Source organism: Myxine glutinosa, chromosome 7 (genome assembly GCF_964187855.1).
Source record: "Myxine glutinosa chromosome 7, kmMyxGlut1.1, whole genome shotgun sequence".
NCBI classification, from domain to species: domain Eukaryota; kingdom Metazoa; phylum Chordata; class Myxini; order Myxiniformes; family Myxinidae; genus Myxine; species Myxine glutinosa.
In genome coordinates this window covers 190371440-190388098 of record NC_136267.1, presented here as the reverse complement: position 1 = coordinate 190388098, position 16659 = coordinate 190371440, and the positions used below count along the sequence as shown (strand labels likewise).

Below are 16659 nucleotides of genomic sequence, written 5' to 3'. Positions count from 1 at the left end.
CTGTGTTTGCCTCAAAATCTTGTGTCCCAAACCCATCTCTTTCTGTACCCACCTTACCCAGTCGAACCCAGCTGCTCCTGGACTCTGTGTCCTTCTCTGTGTCATGAAATCCATCATTGCTTCAGATATCAAATCCTTCCTCTTCTCCAATGGCTTGATCTCTAATCATCAATTTGGTTTCAGACCAGGTCACTCTACTCTGGACATGCCTCTTCTGCTGTCTCAACAATGGATGGAGGTCCTCAATGCCAAACGGGAAATCAGAGCTGTCTCCATTGACATATCACATGCCTTCGATACGGTCTGGCACTCCGCTCTGCTCACCAAACTCTCTTCCTATGGTATCCATGGAAATCTCCACTCGTGGCTTGCGGACTCCCTCTCTGGTCATAGTCAATGTGTGGCCCTGAATGGATTTCTCTCATCTCCCCTTCCTGTTCAGGCTATAGTTCCCCAAGGCAGTGTTCTGTGCCCTGTGCTTTTTCTAGTCTTCATTAATGATCTCTCAGAACCCTGGTGTTGGGCTAGCGGCTAGGGTGCCGGCTTAGGATCCGAGGATCCTGGGTTCGAATCCCGGTCGATCGCTGAATTAACGCCAAGGGGGTTGACTCAGCCTGTCATCCTTCCGAGGTCGGCAAATTTGAGTACCAGTTCACTGGTAATTCCCTGTTTGTCGTTAAAGGCGGCAAAAAGGGTTGGCGTCAGGAAGGGCATCCGGCCGTAAAACATTGCTTCAAAAAGGGGAACAAAAAAACAACAACAACCACGGTCCCCGAAAAAGGCCAACCCCCGCTTTGCGGGGAAAAATGGCTTCTAAAGGTGGTTTATTAATGATCTCTCAGACTCTCTGGAAAATCCTCTCCTTCTCTTTGCTGTTGACTCCACTCTCTGCTGCTCTATACCTCATCCCTCAGATCGGCAGTCTGCAGCCTCCTCATTTTCTGCAAACTTGGACAAAATCACAGACTGGTCAAACAAGTGGAACATGTCTTTCAATCCTGACAAATCTCACACTCTTACAATGTCTCTCCGAAAAGACCGACTGGACAACCATCACATCTACTTTCTGAACAATCCTCTTGAAGAAGTTCTGTCACTCAAGCTTTTGGGTCTCACTATCTGCCATGATCTTTCCTGGGAAAACCACATTTCCAAGCTAGCCTTCAAAGCCAGTTGCTGACTAGGCATCCTCCGTCGTGCGAAGTCCTTCCTTGGCACACTTGGCACACACGCTTGGCACACACACTGACTAGGCATCCTCACCACGTACAAGGCTTTCATCCGCAGCTCAATGGAATACTGCTCTCCCCTCTGGGCTGGTGCTCCTGCCTCACACCTAGCTTGTCTTCACGCTGTGGAAACCAAAGCTTTCAGACTCATTGGAATCTCCCGCGATGAAGCTGATTCTGAGGGCCTTTCACTCACTCACCGCAGGCAGGTAGGTGGTCTTTCTGTCTTCGACCGACTCCTATCCGTCCTAGCTCCCCCAGCTCTATCTGTGCTCTGTTCCCCAAATATTCCCACAGGTCACACAAGATCTACGAGTAACCCTCTGCTGGTGAAACTACCAAAATCAAGACTCTCTATTCACCTTCACTCTTTCATTCCTCTTTTCTCCCGCCTCTGGAACAAATTCCCTCACTCTCTTCAATCCCACTCTTCCCTCTTTAAAACAGCTGTTCACCACCATCTCTTTTATGCTCCCATCCAAAACCTTGATCTTTTCTACCCCCGTTAATTCACCCCAGATCCACTTTTTTGAAATACCAACTTCTTTCCTGGAAGTCCTAGCAGTTTCCATGTGTTTTATCCCTCTCCCACCCCCCACCGCCTTCTCATGCCTCCTCCCTCTAAGCCCTCTCCCTCCCACAGATATCCCTATGTCCCTGTTGTACTTGTTTGCTTCCCTCTCTCTCCCCATCTTGGCTTCCGCTCCCTTTATTGTATGTTTTGTGTTTCCGTTTTTCTTTTTTTGTGATTAATGTTAGCTTTTACACGAGCCTCGATCTTGTTTGCAAAAAAAAAAAAGAATGTATGTATATATATATATATATATATATATATATATATATATATACATACATATATACAATTTTTTTTTTTTTTTTAATAAACGAATTGAATTCCTGCGTGGAGCTGGTGTGAAAAATTCTGACTCAACCCGGGACTCGAACCAGGGACCTCCATCCCTTATGCGGTGACAGCCCACTGTGCTATTGAGCCATCCGAATCTCCTCAGAAATTTTCCACACTTAACACTGCGAGCTTTATAATGGCTGATGTCTTACATGCCTGCTCAGCAGACCCCATATTTGAGCGTAAGTATATGCATGCATATGTACGTGTGTGCAAGTATATGTAGAAGTGCATTGGAGATCAACTCATCTGCAATTTTTAATAAACAGGAATTTTTTTCTTGCGTTGGGCTACTGTGAAAAATCACTTGCGTGGTGACAGCCCACTGCGCTATTGAGCCAACTGAATCTCTGTGTGTGTGTGTATATGTATACATATTATATATATATATATATATATATATATATATATATATATATATATATATATATATATATATATATATGTATATATATATATATATATGTATATATATATATATATATGTGTATATATACATATATATATATATATGTATATATATACAGTGAAACCTTGACTTACGAGTGCACCAACTTACGAGTTTTCCGAGATACGAGCCGTCGCTCGGGCGGTTTTTTGCTTTGAGATGCGAGCCGAGATTTGAGTTACGAGCTTACGCCACCCGCCACCAGGTGGCCCAACGAGCGTTCCGGTCACGTGGTTATCTTGCCGTGCAAGCATCTCTGCCGTATATCGCTGCTGCTTTGTTTTCGCATGTTGGTTATTTTGGAAAATTTCTTAGTTTTAACCATGGGTCCTAAGAAATTGAGTGCCAAGGGCAGTACTGAGAAGAAGAAGAGGATGATGTGCTTGGATATATAACACGCAATCGTCGAAAAACATGAGCGAGGTGTGCGTGTTGTCGACTTGGCGAGGCAGTACGATCGTAGTACTTCTACGATATGTACGATTTTGAAGCAGAAGGAGTCGATAAAGGCTATAACGCCAGCCAAGGGCGTTACGATTATTTCAAAGCTCCGGACCTCTATCCATGAAGAGATGGAGAATTTTCGAAACATTTTGAAAGGGAGGAAGAAACAAACCTCGTTGGACAGGTTTTTATTGAAACGCCCTGCAAGTGACAGCGAGGAAAGTGTGGCGAAAAGGGCAAAAGTTATCTCCTCCACCTCCGCCAGCATCCTCGTCTGATCTTCAAGGTAAATACACTGTAGCGCGATGCTGCGCGTGCTAATGCTTACGCAAGGAGCAAGCGGACAACGCGGTTCATACAGGTCTTTATTCAAACTGCAGCACTAAGCTGCTCAAGGCTGCACGCCCCGTCTATATCCTGAGGCCACGCCTCTCTCCCCGGCGTGGCCCACCCCCACTTGGTGTGCGGGGTGATGTCACCACGTCAGTGCTTTCGTGTCCGCCACAACACTTAATAAAACCAGTTTATTTCTTTACATTGAAGGAGTCTGGACTCCAGCAGAATACGGATAAAAGGATGGCAAGGCACAAACTCGTCCGAGAAGATGTTTATTCGTAAAACCAACTCGGGAACACTAAAAAGCCCGTTTATCGGGCTGCCTTATAAAGCAAAACCGAAACCGAAAGCCACGCCTCTCAAGCGAGGTGTGCTTTGGTGGTCACGTGATCCACAGGTGTAGCTCATTATACCCGCACGCGGGAGATGCTTTGGCGGTCATGTGACCAGCCACTCTGGCGCCGGGGATCCCCGCCGGTGACGTCACCGGCTGGAGCAAGGAGATTCTGATGCCGGTCTTGCTTGGGGGACCCATGGGTCGCTACAACATTCTCTTTTATTATGAACAGTATATACGAGGTCGTGCTTGTTTATACATTATTTGTTATTTATAAAGTACATTTTTCTTGTTTAAAAACACGTAACAAAAAAAATTGGTGTGGTTTTTTGGGGGCTGGAACGGATTAATAGCATTTCAATGCCTTTTAATGGGGAAATTTAATTTGAGAAACGAGCAAATTGAGTTATGAGCTCGGTCAAAGAACGAATTAAACTCGTAAGTCAAGGTTTCACTGTATATATATATATATATATATATATATATATATATATATATATATATATATATATATATATATATATATATATATATATATATATATATGTATATATATATATATATATATATATATATATATATATATATATATATATATATATATCCCCTTATAAAGGGAAGAGGAGGCGAAGAAGAAGAAGCAGTTATGACATAACACCTTGAATTATTTATTTAATTAGATACCTTTTACCAATCTACAACCAACATACCACCTTGAATGAATTCTTTATTTATTATGTACATTTTACCATCATCACTACATAAACATTTATTTATTTATTTTTTATTTTTTTAAGTGTAAAATCTACGCATCCCTTTTCTCAGGTTATTAGGTTTGGTCCTGTGTCCTTGATGATGACTTCTATTATTGTTGATATGAAAACACAGGATTCAGGACAATCATGATCTCATTATGTGAACTTCTATCAACAACAATGGGATCAACTTCTTTGTGTAGAAGTATTATTTTTCTAAGTACTGTACACATTAAATTGTCCAAGAGAACAGCAATAATTATCCTTTTTGCACAAAGGATAGCAAACTTCATTAGGAGCATTAAGAATAGCAAGCAGTTCATGAGGAGCATTAAGAATAGCAAACAGTTCATTAGGAGCATGAAGAATAGCAAACAGTTCATTAGGAGCATGAAGAATAGCAAACAGTTCATTCGGATCATGAAGAATAGCAAACAGTTCATTCGGATCATGAAGAATAGCAAACAGTTCATTCGGAGCATGAAGAATAGCAAACAGTTCATATGGAGCATGAAAATAGCAAACAGTTCCTTGGGAGCATGAAGAATAGCAAACAGTTCATTAGGAGCATGAAGAATAGCAAACAGTTCATTAGGAGCATGGAGAATAGCAAACAGTTCATTAGGAGCATGAAGAATAGCAAACAGTTCCTTAGGAGCATGAAGAATAGCAAACAGTTCATTGGGAGCATGAATAATAGAGTAAACCTTTCATTAGGAGCATGAAGAATAGCAAACAGTTCATTTGGAGCATGAAGAATAGCAAAAAGTTCCTTAGGAGCATGAAGAATAGCAAACAGTTCATTGGGAGCATGAAGAATAGCAAACAGTTCCTTAGGAACATGAGGAATAGCAAACAGTTCATTGGGAGCATGAATAATATAGTACACCATTCATTAGGAGCATGAAGAATAGCAAACAGTTCATTTGGAGCATGAAGAATAGCAAAAAGTTCCTTAGGAGCATGAAGAATAGCAAACAGTTCCTTGGGAGCATGAAGAATAGCAAACAGTTCATTGGGAGCATGAATAATAGAGTAAACCTTTCATTAGGAGCATGAAGAATAGCAAACAGTTCATTTGGAGCATGAAGAATAGCAAAAAGTTCCTTAGGAGCATGAAGAATAGCAAACAGTTCATTGGGAGCATGAAGAATAGCAAACAGTTCCTTAGGAACATGAGGAATAGCAAACAGTTCATTGGGAGCATGAATAATATAGTACACCATTCATTAGGAGCATGAAGAATAGCAAACAGTTCATTTGGAGCATGAAGAATAGCAAAAAGTTCCTTAGGAGCATGAAGAATAGCAAACAGTTCATTGGGAGCATGAAGAATAGTAAACATTTCATTTGGAGCATGAAGAATAACAAACCGTTAAATAGGAGCATGACGAATAGCAAACAGTTCATTCGGAGCCTGAAGAATAGCAATCAGTTCATTAGGAGTATGAAGAATAGCAATCAGTTCATTCAGAGCCTGAAGAATAGCAATCAGTTCATTAGGAGTATGAAGAATAGCAAACAGTTCATTCCGAGCATGAATAACAGCAAACAGTTCCTTCGGAGCATGACGAATAGCAAACAGTTCCTTAGGAGCATGAAGAATAGCAAACAGTTCCTTAAGAGAATGAAAAATTGCAAACATTTCTTTCGGAGCATGAAGAATATCAAACAGTTTCTTCGGAGCATGAAAAGTAGCAAACAGTTCCTTCGGAGAATGAAGAATAGCAAACAGTTCATTAGGAGCATGAAGAATAGCAAACAGTTCATTAGGAGCATGAAGAATAGCAAACAGTTCATTCGGTGCATGAAGAAAAGCAAACAGTTCATTCGGTGCATGAAGAATAGTAAACAGTTATTTAGGAGCATGAAGAATAGCAAACAGTTCATTCGGAGTGTGGTGATATGAATCCACAAAACTCCTTCTCTGTGGTGAGCTTTATTGAAATCAAAACGTCCACGTAATCTAAAAAGAGATTGAGCAATTATTAGCAAACGGCCATATAAAACCCTATAAAAAAGCAAGCCGTATAAAGGTGCGTCCATTATGCTTACCAGCTCGGATCGTCATAGAATACAGACAGTTCTCGCACGCATACCGAACCACCTATAAATGATTGCTTTTCTCAACCGCCAGGGAGGAACTGCAGCACATCACAACCATTATTTCATTCCATTCTCCCTCCAATAAAGAATTTCAGCGAAGCACGCGGGTATGTAATTCATGGTACTGCATATGAGGCACACAGATAAAGATTGTTATTTCGCAGAGCACCCATCTACAATCCCAAACGAAGCGGCTTCCGACTCACTCGTCCAGCTCGAGTACGATAACCGACAGAACTGATTTCAGACTCGACAATGTTGGACTCAGCCGGACTGGAGGAATCTACCTCGGGTCTCGAAGACTCCATGCGGATTGGAACATCACCGGCCCTGGAGAATCCGCAACCGGAGATGACAACACAGGTGTGTTAAGTGCTTCCAGCCCCGCCCCTTGGCCCTCACTCGTACCAGGACATGAATCGTCGCCACAAGGAGCTATATGCCGAACCGATATGCTCATTGTGCGTCCGTCCGCCATCCGAACCTGAGCGTATTCTGGAGTCGCCTCCAGCATGTGTACCCGATCAACCAGCGGTTCGTATTTACTATGACGGACCATCTGCTTCAAGAAAGCGGGCCAAGGTTCAGAAAGCCAGCCCGGCAGAGATTGCTCACTGGAGCTACGCCTCTGATAGTGGAACATCCGGTCGTGTGGAGTTTCATTTGTACCGGTGTATAGGAGGGTGCGGATGGCGTGCAACGCTTCAGGTAACGCTGAACCCCACTGAGTAGAGTTCAGGCCTCGAGTTTTCAAAGCCATTTCCATGGCCTTACAGACTATGCCATTAAATCGTTCGACTTGTCCATTCCCCTGCGGGTGATATGGAGTAGTACGGCTGGCAGTGATGCCTCGCTCCAGGACAAAGGTCCTCACCTGAGACATGAACGCCGCCCCCTTATCAGAATGCATGAAAGCCAGATATCCAAACAGTAGAAACAGCTGACGCAAGCAGCGAATGACTATAGCAGACGACATGTCAGTGCATGGAAACGCAAATGGGAATCGCGAATACTTGTCTACGACCGTGAGTATATAGCGGTGCGGCCCGACTGTGGTAAGGGTCCCTTAAAGTCTATACCCAATCTCTCCCAAGGACGGACGACTTGAATCAAGGTCCCCATTGGCGGCTTGTTGAAACTAGGCTAAATTTCAGCACACACTGAACACGATCGGCACAAGCGTCTGACGTCATCTACCGAGAACGGCAAATTGTGACGGCAAACAAAATGTGCGAGACGCGTCACCCCAGGATGGCATAGAGATTCATGAATCATTCACAAATCATCGGACGTCATGCCCGCGCAGACAGGTCGAGACAAAGCATCTGCTGCCAAATTATCACGACTTGGATGATAGACTATGTCAAAGCAATACTCGGCCAATTCGATTCACCATCTCGATATATTTTCGTTCTTAATGCGTTGTGCATGCCGGTGGTCGTACATGAATGCCACAGACTGCTGATCGGTCATGAGTTGAAACTTCTTGCCCAATAGAAAGTGACACCATCGCCTGATCGACTCCACTATAGCATATGCCTCTTTCTCGATAGCAGAGTGTTTGCATTCACTGTCGCTCAAGGTGCGCGAAAAGAACACCAAAGGCTTCCCCCCACTGGGTCTGTGTCGCAGCGATCGCACAATCAGAAGCGCCTGTTTCGACTAGGAAGGGTTTTGTCTCGTCAATGGAGGTCACGCAGGCGCCTGCTATGTTTTCTTGCAACTGCTGGAATGTGCCTTGGCTCCCATCGTTGGAGGGAATGCCTTACAATCCACAAGAGGATGAATCTTTTCCAAGTAGCCTTGGCCCCACCAAGAGTAATGTGCAAACAGCCTCGGGGCACGATGCAGAGACGCACGATCACACGGAGCCACCATCTTGAGCAAAGAGCGCAGTCTCTCGGCGTCAGGGTTTATCTCGCCTCCAGTCACTGTGTACCCGAGAAGATCAATTCTGGGCTCAAGACGAGAAGTCTGGGCCAAATATTTACATTTCTCCTCGTTGAAAGTCAAATGGTACTGTTGGGCCACCCACAGGAATCTGCGCAAATTGGCATCATGATATTCTTGATCATGGCCGCAAACCATCACATTGTCAACGTACACAAAGATGTCTTTCAATTGCTCTTTAGCAATAATGTCATCAATGTCGCGCTGGAAACAAGTTACCCCATTTGTTACTCCGAAAGATATGCGATGGAATTGATAGAGCCTTTGGCCAGATTCTAACCCAGTATAGGGCCTGTCAGACTCACGTATAGGTATCTCATGGTACGCACTTCTTAGGTCCAAGGTACTGAACACGTGGAACTTAGCCACGTCACGTACCATATCATCCAATTTGGGTAAAGGATATGCATCAAGCTGTGTGAATCTATTAATAGTCTGTGAATAATCCATGACCATGCGCCTCCGGTGATTAGACGTATGCACCACGAGCACCTGGGCCGTCCACGGCGAACTACTAGGCTCTATAATGCCCTCCCGTAGCAACCGTTTAGTCTCATCAGCGATGAACTGTGTGTCAGTGTGGGTGTACCATCTAGACTTTATGGTCTGGGTCTACAATCGGCAGTTAAGCTAGGAAAGAGAGCAAGGGGCTCGATAGCCATCTCAGCCAGACCTCAAACAGAAAGGTTATTCTCCCCGGCCCCGAACTGCATTTCCAACCGTCCATGTCTCTGCAAAGAAGTCATGGCCCAGCAACACATTGGCGCATAAGTTTGACATTATCATGAGTTTTATATCAGGATACACAATATCGTTGACAACCACATTAACAATGCACATTCCCTTTGTGCGTGTCCACAGGCCTGAAGATGCCATGTAGATTCACTTCGTAACTGGGCCGACCGTCCACCCGTGTTGTTTGACCAGCGCTTGACTGACATAACTTGCGCTGCTTCATGCATCGATCAGCACGTCGGCAGCTTTCCCTCGACGAGTGCCAGTAGCACGGCGCTGGAAAGGCTCCGAGACAGGCCCGGGTTTCCGGAGTGGGCTTCCCGCGAAGGATTAATTCCTGCAAGGGTAAGTCGCATCTTCACTGAGCGACAAACCTTTGCAAAGTGTCCTTTCTTCCTGCAAGTATGACACATCGCATCCTTGGCGGGACAAAGAGCCCAGGCATGCCGTCGGTTTCCGTAAAAATAGCACTTTGCATTCTCGGGAGGGGAGATTGCAGCGGCTGTACCCTGGGCTTCTTCTTCGGCTTTGCTCGGCATAAGAGGCTAGATCCGTGTAAGCTTCAGCGGTAGCTCCTGCTGTTATGTAAGGCCGTCCGTATGCCTCGGAGCAAGTTTGCATGAGCTGTAAGACACGAGCTTGATCGTAAGCATCCTGGAGGATCATAGCTGTTTTCACCATTAATCTTAGCCGTATCGCAGGGGACGAGAGGCCAGTTACGAAGGCGTCTCACATCAAATCATCTGCTCTCTCAGCGGCCGTTCGAGCCTCTGTCATGCAGTCCTTCCCGAGTTTCCTCAATTCCTGAAGATAACGTTCAAGAGGCTCCGATGGATCCTGTCTCCGCATAGCGAGCATGTGCCTCGCGTGCTTTAGCACTATGAGGCTTTACGTAGATTTCTTGTAATGCCTCACGGCGGTCGCATAGGTTTCACAATGTGAGATGTAGTCGAAAACGGTGTTGGACAGGTGACAGGTGAGCACAGACAATTTTTGCTCATTGGACATATCTGGCAGCATGGCAGTATAATTCGTCAAAGACTGAAGCCAATGTTCCCATTGACTCGCTGCATCCGTCGCCTGAGGGTCCCCAATGAACATCTTGAGTCTCAGTAACTTGTTCATGTTGTCTCTGAGCGAAGGGTTTGATCTCAACAAAAAAATATGGTGATATGAATCCACAAAACTCCTTCTCGATAGTGAGCTTTATTGAAATCAAAACGTCCACATAATCTAAAAAGAGATTAAGCAATTATTAGCAAACGGCCATATAAAACCCTATAAAAAGCAAGCCGTATAAAGGTGCGCCCATTATGCTTACCAGCTCGGATCGTCACAGAATACAGACAGTTCTCGCACGCCTACCCAGCCACTTATAAATCATTGCTTTTCTTAACCGCCAGGGAGGAACTGCAGCAGATCACAACCATTATTTCATTACAAGGAGCATGAAGAATAGCAAACAGTTCATTAGGAGCATGAAAAATATCAAACAGTTCATTAAGAGCACTAGGGCGTGCCCGTACGTGGGTGCAAAAAAACATGCGTGCAAACAACAACAACAAAAAAAAACTTTGAAACCACGTGGCAGTAACGACCACAGAACCCACCCCTCTATTTACATGAAATGGTTTGGTCCATTCGCAAAGCCAAAGCGAACGGCTTGCGAGTACGGTAGAACCCCCCCCCCCTCTATTTACATGAAATGGTTTGGTCCATTCGCAAAGCCAAAGCGAACGGCTTGCGAGTACGGTGACCATACCTTGGGAACCACTTGTCCGATTAATTTCAAACCTTGAAAAGGCACATCCTCGGGTCCCCAGCAATATACCTGGCAAGTTTCAAGTATATCGGACCCGTGGTTGTCGAGAAACAGCGGTCACAGACAAACACACAGACACACACACATACACACAGAGATTACTGGAATTATAGATAGATACACACACACATACACACACACACACAGAGATTACTGGAATTATAGATAGATGAGGAATAGCAAACAGTTCCTTCGGAGCATGAAGAATAGCAAACAGTTCATTAGGAGCATGAAGAATAGCAAACAGTTCATTAGGAGCATGAGCAATAGCAAACAGTTCCTTCGGAGCATGAAGAATAGCAAACAGTTCATTAGGAGGATGAAGAATAGCAAACAGTTCATTAGGAGTATGAAGAATAGCAAACAGTTCATTAGGAGCATGAAGAATAACAGTTCATTGGGAGCAGGAAGAATAGCAAACAGTTCATTGGGAGCATGAAGAATAGCAAACAGTTCATTAGGAGCATGAAGAATAGCAAACAGTTCATTCGGAGCATGAAATTAGTAATCAGTTCATTTGGAGCTTGAAGAATAGTAAACAGTTAATTGGGAGCTTGAAGAATAGTAAACAGTTCATTTGGAGCATGAAGAATAGCAAACAGTCCATTAGGAGCATGAAATGAGTAATCAGTTAATTAGGAGCATGAAGAATAGTAAACAGTTAATTGGGAGCTTGAAGAATAGTAAACAGTTCATTTGGAGCATGAAGAATAGCAAACAGTCCATGAGGAGCATGAAATTCGTAATCAGTTCATTAGGAGCTTGAAGAATAGTAAACAGTTAATTGGGAGCATGAAGAATAGTAAACAGTTCATTTGGAGCATGAAGAATAGCAGGCAGTCCATTAGGAGCATGAAATTAGTAATCAGTTCATTAGGAGCTTGAAGAATAGTAAACAGTTAATTGGGAGCTTGAAGAATAGTAAACAGTTCATTTGGAGCATGAAGAATAGCAAACAGTCCATTAGGAGCATGAAATTAGTAATCAGTTAATTAGGAGCATGAAGAATAGTAAACAGATCATTAGGAGCTTGAAGAATAGTAAACTTCATTTGGAGCATGAAGGTTAGCAAACATTTCATTAGGAGCATGAAGAATAGTAAACATTTCATGAGGAGCATAAAGAAGAGCAAACAGTTAATTAGGAGCATGAAGAATAGTAAACAGTTCATTAGGAGAATGAAGAATACTAAATAGTTCATTAGGAGCATGAAGAATAGCAAACATTTCATTATGAGCAGGAAGAATAGCAAATATTTCATTAGGACCAGGAAGAATAGTAAACATTTCATTAGGAGCATGAAGAATAGCAAACAGTTCATTAGAAGAATGAAGAATAGCAAACATTTCATTTGGAGCATGAAGAATAGCAAACATTTCATTAGGAGCATGAAGGATAGCAAACAGTTCATTAGAAGAATGAAGAATTGCAAACATTTCATTAGGAGCATGAAGAATAGCAAACATTTCATTAGGAGCATGAAGAATAGCAAACAGTTCCTTGGAAGCATGAAGAATAGTAAACAGTTCATTCGGAGCTTGAAGAATAGCAAACAGTTCCTTGGGAGCATGAAGAATAGTAAACATTTCATTTGGAGCAGGAAGAATAGTAAGCATTTCATTAGGAGCATGAAGGATAGCAAACAGTTCTTTAGAAGAATGAAGAACAGCAAACATTTCATTCGGAGCATGAAGAATAACAAACATTTCATTAGGAGCATGAGGAATAGCAAACAGTTCATTAGGAGCATGAAGAATAGCAAACAGTTCATTAGGAGCATGAAGAATAGCAAACAGTTCATTCGGAGCATGAAGAATAGCAAACAGTTCATTAGGAGCATGAAGAATAGTAAACAGTTCATTAGGAACATGAAGAATAGCAAACAGTTCATGCGGAGCATGAAGAATAGCAAACAGTTCATTAGGAGCATGAAGAATAGTAAACAGTTCATTAGGAGCATGAAGAATAGCAAACAGTTCATTAGGAGCATGAAGAATAGCAAACAGTTCCTTGGGAGCATGAAGAATAGCAAACATTTCATTAGGAGCATGAAGGATAGCAAACAGTTCATTAGAAGAATGAAGAATTGCAAACATTTCATTAGGAGCATGAGGAATAGCAAACAGTTCATTAGGAGCATGAAGAATAGCAAACAGTTCATTAGGAGCATGAAGAATAGCAAACAGTTCATTCGGAGCATGAAGAATAGCAAACAGTTCATTAGGAGCATGAAGAATAGTAAACAGTTCATTAGGAACATGAAAAATAGCAAACAGTTCATTCGGAGCATGAAGAATAGCAAACAGTTCATTAGGAGCATGAAGAATAGTAAACAGTTCATTAGGAGCATGAAGAATAGCAAACAGTTCATTTGGAGCATGAAGAATAGCAAACAGTTCATTAGGAGCATGAAGAATAGTAAACAGTTCATTAGGAGCATGAAGAATAGCAAACAGTTCAGTAGGAGCATGAAGAATAGCAAACAGTTCATTAGGAGCATGAAGAATAGTAAACATTTCATGAGGAGCATGAAGAATAGCAAACAGTTCATTTGGAGCATGAAGAATAGTAAACAGTTCATTTGGAGCATGAAGAATAGTAAACAGTTCATTAGGAGCATGAAGAATAGTAAACAGTTCATTAGGAGCATGAAGAATAGTAAACATTTCATGAGGAGCATGAAGAATAGTAAACATTTCATGAGGAGCATGAAGAATAGCAAACAGTTCATTAGGAGCATGAAGAATAGTAAACAGTTCATTAGGAGCATGAAGAATAGCAAACAGTTCATTAGGAGCATGAAGAATAGCAAACAGTTCATTAGGAGCATGAAGAATAGCAAACAGTTCATTAGGAGCATGAAGAAGAGTAAACAGTTCATTAGGAGCATGAAGAAGAGTAAACAGTTCAATAGGAGCATGATAGCCTCTTCACTTCATTTGAACTAATGAACATCACATTAATTGGAGGTCATTTTGAAGGTATAATTGACTTATCTTTCACAGAATAAAGATTTTCTTCAGACATTACAATGAAATGTTATCAATATACAGGAAGTGAAAAAAAGGCTGGATTTAAGTGTCAATGTGCTTATCTTCAAGCTGACATTAACAACGACTTGAATTTTTGTTTTGTTATTTTTATTTTGCAGAAAAGTTTGCAAAGAGAATTCACTGTAAAAGTCTCGGGAAAAGCCACTAAATCGATTTTTTTTATTTCCTGAAGTTAATTGCTGCTTTCAGAAGTTATATTTCACATTGCATGGTGTGTCTGAGGAAGTTGAATACCTACATAACATGTATCCAAAAATCTTAGTTATTTGAGGGTATAACTCACCCTGAGTTGCTTGGATCTTCCATTTCTCCCTGTTCTGTTGGATGACCTCCCACCAGGTGGCCTTGAATCTCTTGACATCAACGGAGATGACCGGGCGATCGGTGGACGCCGTTCCATCGGACGTCATGCTCTGGGTGCTGGCCCTCCGGCCTTCCCTCTTCCCCAAGCTGCTCAGGCTGTTCAATCACCCCGCCGACAACAAGCAAGGGTCTCACTCGGTGCACACACGAATCGGACGCTCACATGCCCACAAATCCCTCAAGTACGGGGAAGTCCTTTGACATGAGCCTAGTAACTTGTGCCTTCTGCTGCTCTACTCGCTCTCATGTTGTCTGCTCTACCTATCCTGACAATCGGCTTCATAGCAAAGCACATTAGTCTGTTTTCTGCCTTTACTTTTGTGCCGTTTTGAAAACCAAGTGTGAATATATGTGCTTCTTTTTTTCATAAAATCAATGCACAGAACCTCTTAAGCATTGTAACAGATTGCGTGGTAAAACTTTTTCCATTATGAGTATGAACAGCAGAACTATTCTTGGGCAGCCGGATCCATCTTGGTATTTCAAAAGCTAAAGATATTTCAAAATTTTGGTATTTCAAAAACTAAAAGATGCAGACGCACGGAACGCCACAAAACTTGGAATGCCGAAGGATAATGGTAAATAAAATATATGAAACAAATTGGAGAATCAGTAAAAGTTTACATTTGAAAAATCTGCGCTTTCAAGTCGCCAGAGCCGATGTTTCGGCAAGAATCCACTCGCCTTGGTCACTGCAGGTGTTGAAGTGAAGAAGAAGCTAGAAAATCGTCACGTGACTTCAACCGTTGGTAGTGTGAATTTGTCTGTTGACCAATCCAGGTGTCACATGACGATTGCAGATGATGGCATAGCCTTGTCCAAAAAGACTTGGTAAGTGTGGTTCCCCTTTTGGTCTTTTTTAAAAGCAGGAAGTAACAAGAACATTATCACGTCTGGTGAACAACAACAACGCTGCTGGATAGATGCACTTTAACCTGCATGGACACACCTTTGATCATCGTCAAGTGGTTTTGGTGTGAAGGAATCCATTTTGGAATGAGTTGAATGACCCTCTCTCAACAAAAGGGGTGGTTTGTGATTTAAGCTGTCACAGACGTGGGACAAGGCTATAACATCTCTCCCATGTCGTCTGCAACCGTCATGTGACACCTGGATTGGTCAACAGACCAATTCACACGACCAACGGTTGAAGTCACGTGGCGATTTTCAAGCTTCTTCTTCACTTCAACCTCTGCAGTGACCAAGGCGAGTGGGTTCTCGTCGAAACATCGGCCGACTTGTCAGTCCAGATTTTTCAATGATAAACTTTTACTGATTTAATTCGCCCGGATGAATCATCACAACCTGCATTAATTAAAATGGAGAATCGTTCCCAGGATTCTATCAATTTTGTGCAGCAAAGTTTCGTGAAGGAAAAAAGGAATAAAGCTAGGCCCATTTTTATCAAGCCATAAAACATTATCAAGCCATGTCAAGAATGAGAAGTTCAATTTGGTCATGTTACAACGTATGGAACAAAACAAGGAAAAAAAATAACATTCCTACTAAATCCAGTGCACAGACTTGGTGTCTCAACTCCATTCTTAAGACCATGAAGCATATTCCTAAGTATTTGCTCCAGCGTTTCTTGTTGAGCTTTATACGTATCCCTTGACAAAATGGGTCGCTTACCTGCTGCATCGGAAAGGACTTGTTGTGTCTGGAGTGGTGTCTTCAAAAAGGGAGTTCAGCACTTTGTCAGCAACATCGGTAAACAAAGTCATCGTGGGTTCCACGATGAAATCGATGAATCCTGTGGGCATTCAGTAATGAATTCTGGGAATTAACCTACAATTTGAACGAATAACATTGATCCTGAACCAATAGCAATTCCCATCGAAATGGATTTTTTTTTTTAACTTTGAAGAGAAGTGAAAGATATTCCAGAAAAGGTGCACACAATCTGTGCTGATTCCCACCCAACTCCTGATAGAAAGTAAAATTAGAAAAGAAAATCAGACAGAATATTTTGTTTGAGCCGTGTTAACCACAATACGTTTGCAATTTGGTGGATCAGCAGCAAAGCTCCTCCAGGTACCAAGAACATTGATTCCCTTTGCTATTGTATCTAACAGCGGCCCCACTGCTTTACTGTTACACTGTTACTGTTATTTGAATTGCCTTTTACCCCTCAGTTACTGCATTCCACCATGAACTTCAATAAAAAAATCTAA

At 42.4% G+C, this 16659-nt stretch overlaps 3 protein-coding genes across 5 annotated transcripts in view; 1 reads left to right on the top strand and 2 right to left on the bottom strand.

Moving 5' to 3' along the window:
- Positions 1-14870, top strand: part of LOC137431910 (protein phosphatase 1 regulatory subunit 1A) — a 99330-nt gene extending 84460 nt beyond the window's left edge. For all 3 annotated transcript variants that reach the window (XM_078782640.1, XM_078782639.1, XM_078782638.1), the window contains exon 8: positions 14462-14870. Coding sequence is in view for 1 of the 3 variants with exons in the window: in XM_078782639.1 (XP_078638765.1) it covers positions 14462-14471 (10 nt within the window). In the remaining 2 variants the exon portion in view is untranslated. The remainder of the gene's footprint in view (positions 1-14461) is intronic.
- Positions 1-16659, bottom strand: part of LOC137430930 (dual specificity calcium/calmodulin-dependent 3',5'-cyclic nucleotide phosphodiesterase 1A-like) — a 400001-nt gene that overhangs the window by 15646 nt on the left and 367696 nt on the right. The window contains exons 13-14 of the mRNA XM_078782637.1: positions 16118-16238; positions 14406-14581 (exon numbers count right to left, since the gene is read on the bottom strand). Of these exons, the coding sequence (XP_078638763.1) occupies positions 14406-14581; positions 16118-16238 (297 nt within the window). The remainder of the gene's footprint in view (positions 1-14405; positions 14582-16117; positions 16239-16659) is intronic.
- Positions 6291-8421, bottom strand: LOC144892857 (uncharacterized). The gene is made up of 2 exons (XM_078781188.1): positions 6512-8421; positions 6291-6422 (listed from the first exon to the last, which is right to left on the bottom strand). Exon 1 carries the CDS (start codon positions 7536-7538, stop codon positions 6846-6848), a length of 693 nt encoding a protein of 230 aa, XP_078637314.1. The 5' UTR covers positions 7539-8421; the 3' UTR covers positions 6291-6422; positions 6512-6845.

Coding starts and splice junctions, on each gene's coding strand:
- LOC144892857 (XM_078781188.1), bottom strand. CDS start 7,538: ATGTCGTCTGCTATAGTCATTCGCTGCTTGCGTCAGCTGTTTCTACTG.